Here is a 5,000-nt window from a genome sequence, read left to right on the forward strand (position 1 = left end):
GCCAACGTGAGTTATTCACTTTTGTAAATGTAATGTTACAACTGTACAGGTATTGCCAAGTACGTGAGAAATACAATGAGCGATCTCTGATTACTGTAATCGTAGTATAGGTATTACCTGATGCCGCTACAGAAAGATCTGATGTATTCCTCCGTTTTGTAATAGTTTTGTATGTGGTGTATAAGTTATTGATATCAAATTACAACTGTAATACCCTATCCCCAGAAACAACTGTTAGAAAACATTTCCACAACTTGTCGGGGTCTTATATCATTAGAAAATTTGGTATTTTATTCAGTTGTGTCTTTCGCTGTGCTTATGTGTTCAATTTGTTTAGAGAGTGTAACACAGTGTAAATGGCTTTGTTAAGTGTGTTTCCTCAAGCATGTATACTGCTCCTTCTAATAGATGCAACGGAGAGACATTTTTATATTAGCTTTCAGTTCTATTCCGTCTGTAACTTTGGACTGTAACAATCATTAAATTTGCATATTCACATTTTCCCTTTTATATAGACCGGAGCCTGAATTTAAAAATGAATAAAATAAATAATTAAATAACATAAATTAAACAGAATTCACAACTTATATATCTACCACAGTTTAGAAACAACTATTGACGTTCGTTACACAACATGGCAAGCTAAGTGAATACAGTTATACAGCTCAAATGCAAGAGAGTGAAACGTGTGAAAGATTGGACGCTCGACTTTCTTTTTAACTATGAGTTCTTGTTCATTACTAAAAACCTCAACATATGTTATTCAACTTCACAGATACTTTTCGAAGAAAAAATTCTCAGCAATATTGAGGAACATGATCCATCTGTTCCTATGTTCCATTACACAGCATTTCAGTTGCCTCACTCACCCAGAGTTGTAAGTACGCATGGATACTCTATATAATATAGGTAACAGACATAGTCGAAATGAGAGACACAGTTTGTAACAGAGACTGGATACACACACAAAGGCAGCAGAGTCAGAAAGGTGGGCAGGAATGCAGAAAGGCAGACAGACAAGCAGACAGATAAGCAGACAGACAGACAGACAGACAGACAGACAGACAGACAGACAGATTGGCAAACTGATTACTTGATGATATTTGCTGACACCAACAGCATAGCATACTCAAGGCTGGTAGACGAAATGACAAGAGACAAAATACTTACCATTGTCTTGATTGTTGTTAAAATTGATACCAATAGGTTCCAGAAGAATGGGAAAATAAATACGAGTGGATAGGAAATGATGATCGTCGAATTTACTGCGGTAATTGTCTTTATTATGTAGTTATTTTGTTTATATATGTGATTCAGTAGTGAATAGGAAATCAGTACTACTTTTCAGCTTTTGTCTCAGTGACAAACATTGGACTTTAGTTAGCTCATTGAATATAGTAGAATAGAAATTGATACTTGAATACATTTTATGTGTAGTAGTAGTAGTAGTAGTAGTAGTAGTAGTAGTAGTAGTAGTGGTGGTTGTGGTGGTGGTGGTGGTGGTGGTGATGGTGGTGGTGGTGGTGGTGGTGGTAGTAGTAGTAGTAGTAGTAGTAGTAGTAGTAGTAGTAGTAGCAGCAGCAGTAAAGTTATCTTATTGGAATCTGGATCTGTAATTTTGGGGGAATGTTTAGAAAAAATCACGACTTTTGAATAAAGCCCACATTTTTGGTAATTGAGAGTTATTCTAGTTAGCTAACGTTTGTTTGATAATTATATAATATTTTCGGTTAAACGTTTGCTATATTCTTCCTATATATTGTGCTTAAATATTAGTGTGTTTGTCATAAGAGTATTTTCATGGTATGATGTATTTTTTTATTTTGACAGGTCAGGTCACGTATATGGATCATATTATCGGAAATATCATAGGCAAATTAAGACAAAAAGATATGTTCAAAGACACGTTGTTTGTCTTCCACGCTGATGTAAGTTACTAGTATTTGTTCCTTGCATTATATAAAAACACGGAACCTGATTGGATTGTCGATTTTTACCATAATGATTTTGAATTAAGAACAACCAATCACGTTTGAGTCAAACTTTATGGGGACCAGGTGTTGTTCGTCAAAATTCAGGTTTATTCACTGTATGTCTTGTCCATGTATATAAATTACAAAAATACATTAGAGTACCAATGTCCCCTTTTCGACTAAAAATAGTGTACAAAATATCCATTTATGTTGAACTTAAATGAGAACGAATTCTGGAACACAACACTGGTAATTTTTCGAAGGCATTTAATAACAAAAGCTATGACGTCATAATGACGCTATTTTTGATCTGATGAAAGTTCTATCTGTTACTTGACATATTTCGGACACACTGTAGTAGAATAACATATATTCAATATGAAACAAACATGTAACCATGTAAGGCTATAATAAAGTTCCAGACTGTGTCCTGTAATGAACTAAGGATCACGTAGTTCCCATGGCAACGTTACTAAAACTTGAAATAAATTGGATTCTAGGGGTGAATTGAGTTGACTAATCTCTAACTAGCTGTTCTACAGTATCATATCTTCAGATATCAACCCTTTTCTTTCTTTTCTTACTTTTTATTGCCCAGTTACACACTTGTATATTTTCCTGTATATTTATTTGTCAGGGTCACAGACTAGACTAGTTCAGATCGAACTATTTCTGATGCCCTCACCATATATATTATCTCGTCAACCTCCTTTTTGAAATGTGCATAATTTGCTTTTCTTCTGTTTTGTATCTGGTGAATAAACAATTCAATTCAATTCAATTCAATTCAATTCAATTCAATTCAATTCAACAATATGGTGACTGTCCTTACGTCATTTCATTTAGAACGGTGGTGATGTCGTTACCAAAGCTGCCAACTGGCCATACCGTGGAGATAAGGGAACTTACTTCGAAGGTGGAATCAGAGGTGTCGGTTTCATGTCCGGTGTCGGAATCGAAGAAACTGGCTACACCCACGAGGGGTATGTATAGTCAAATGATTTGTGAACACTACAGCACCGTGATTACTCAGAAACCTTGAGATTTTTCATTTAATAAGTCTGTATCTAAATTAATGATTACTTACTTACTTACTTACAAATTTCTGTTCTCAATGCAGTATGTTCCACATCACAGATATATACCCAACAATTATTAAAGGCATGCTTGGAGGAGAAGTTGCAGGTAAGTCTAATGATGATGTGATGTATTGTATTGTGTTGTGTTGTGCTGTGTTGTGTTGTCTTGTCTTGTCTTGTCTTGTCTTGTCTTGTCTTGTCTTGTCCGTTTTATGTTATGTTGTGTTGTGTCGTGTTGTGTTGTGTTGTGTTGTGTTGTGTTGTCTTGTCTTGTCTTGTCTTGTCTTGTCCGTTTTATGTTATGTTGTGTTGTGTTGTGTTGTGTTGTGTTGTGTTGTGTTGTGTTGTGTTGTGCTGTGCTGTGCTGTGCTGTGCTGTGTTGTGTTGTGCTGTGCTGTGCTGTGCTGTGCTGTGCTGTGCTATGTTGTGTTGTGTTGTGTTGTGTTGTGTTGTGGTGTGGTGTGGTGTGATGTGGTGTGTTGAGCTAAGTTGCGTTGGGCTGTGCTGTGTTGTGTTTTTTTTTAAATTTAGTTGTGTTGTGTTGTGTTGTGTTGTGTTGTGTTGTGTTGTGTTGTGTTGTGCTGTGCTGTGCTGTGTTGTGCTGTGTTGTGTTGTGTTGTGTTGTGTTGTGTTGTGTTGCTGTTATACCGGTATCTCTGAACATTCAAAATGTGTTTTTGATTTCTACCTCGCAGACAATCTCGATGGCATTGATCAGTGGATACCTATGTCTCAGAATAAACCATCCAATCGTAATGGTTTCCTCATCACCGTTGACACTGATATGGCTCATTTGCCAAAAGATGATGTCTTGGGTGCTAATGTCACCGCTATTAGGTTGGTACTTCACAGCATGTTACAGTAACTCAATATTTTCCAACATATATTAGTAATTCAGCATTACTTCAAACGATGATCATGTTTCATACTACTATACTTCATATCGTGTATGTAGATTGCATACTAATGAACTAATTTGAATATGTCCAATTCCTTCTACCATACTTAATATCAAGCGATAGGGAGAGAGGAAAAGATAGACAGGCAGACAGACAGACAGACAGACAGACAGACAGACAGACAGACAGACAGACAGACAGACAGACAATCTGAAACATAGGCTGAGCAATCGATAATTGGATAGAGAGAGAGATGAAGAGATTAAATTGAATTTGATAAGAACAGTAACTTGATAATTTCAGGGAAGGTGACTGGAAGTTGATGATTGGACATCCAGCGTTTTCCTATACATATGATGAATGTAAGTAATGAAATAATAATTAAGCACTCATGAAATATTATCCTATAACAATGTCAAGCTGTTTGGCATATTGCGTTTACTTTAAGTTAATCAGCATATTACTGTTATTCTTACTACTATGGGTCTGTTTGAATTGTTGTGATAGGCGTGGATATAAATGATTCATCGTTTGGTCAAAAATAGCGCCCTCCACGTACCATCTGAGTTTACAACTTAAATTTAGGGTTGAAATATGTTATTAATAGGTTAAAAATATGTGACATTGCCATTTATTACAGTTGATTGGTACCGACCTGCCTATTCCGATGCAACTGAAGATATTGAAGCACCAGAAGAGCATGGAGTTGATATCTTCTTGTACAACCTTAAAGGTGAGTTAGCCAATATCTCTATTCCTACTCACGAATGTATACAGCGGTTATATCACCCAAACAGAGACACGCGCACAAGGATACATACGCACACGATAAGTATACATACATACATACATACATACATACATACATACATACATACATACATACATACATACGTGCGTGCATGCGTGTATTCATGCATGCATGCAAACAAGCAAGCAAGTAAGCGAGCAAAAACAGAAACACATACATGTAGATATTACACACCAAATGAATGCACACGCGTACACAAACTATACAGCTACTGACTAGAATTTATATTTTTTTCAAA

General features: G+C 36.1%; 1 protein-coding gene across 1 annotated transcript in view; it reads left to right on the plus strand.

Annotated features, from left to right (window-relative positions):
• The window catches only part of LOC144437535 (arylsulfatase I-like), an 8,564-nt gene that overhangs the window by 3,123 nt on the left and 441 nt on the right, over positions 1–5,000 (plus strand). Inside the window, exons 7-14 of the mRNA XM_078126483.1 lie at positions 776–877; positions 1,207–1,270; positions 1,831–1,928; positions 2,820–2,956; positions 3,094–3,158; positions 3,748–3,889; positions 4,255–4,313; positions 4,592–4,684. Of these exons, the coding sequence (XP_077982609.1) occupies positions 776–877; positions 1,207–1,270; positions 1,831–1,928; positions 2,820–2,956; positions 3,094–3,158; positions 3,748–3,889; positions 4,255–4,313; positions 4,592–4,684 (760 nt within the window). The remainder of the gene's footprint in view (positions 1–775; positions 878–1,206; positions 1,271–1,830; positions 1,929–2,819; positions 2,957–3,093; positions 3,159–3,747; positions 3,890–4,254; positions 4,314–4,591; positions 4,685–5,000) is intronic.

This window comes from Glandiceps talaboti, chromosome 7, assembly GCF_964340395.1.
Source record: "Glandiceps talaboti chromosome 7, keGlaTala1.1, whole genome shotgun sequence".
NCBI lineage: Eukaryota > Metazoa > Hemichordata > Enteropneusta > Spengelidae > Glandiceps > Glandiceps talaboti.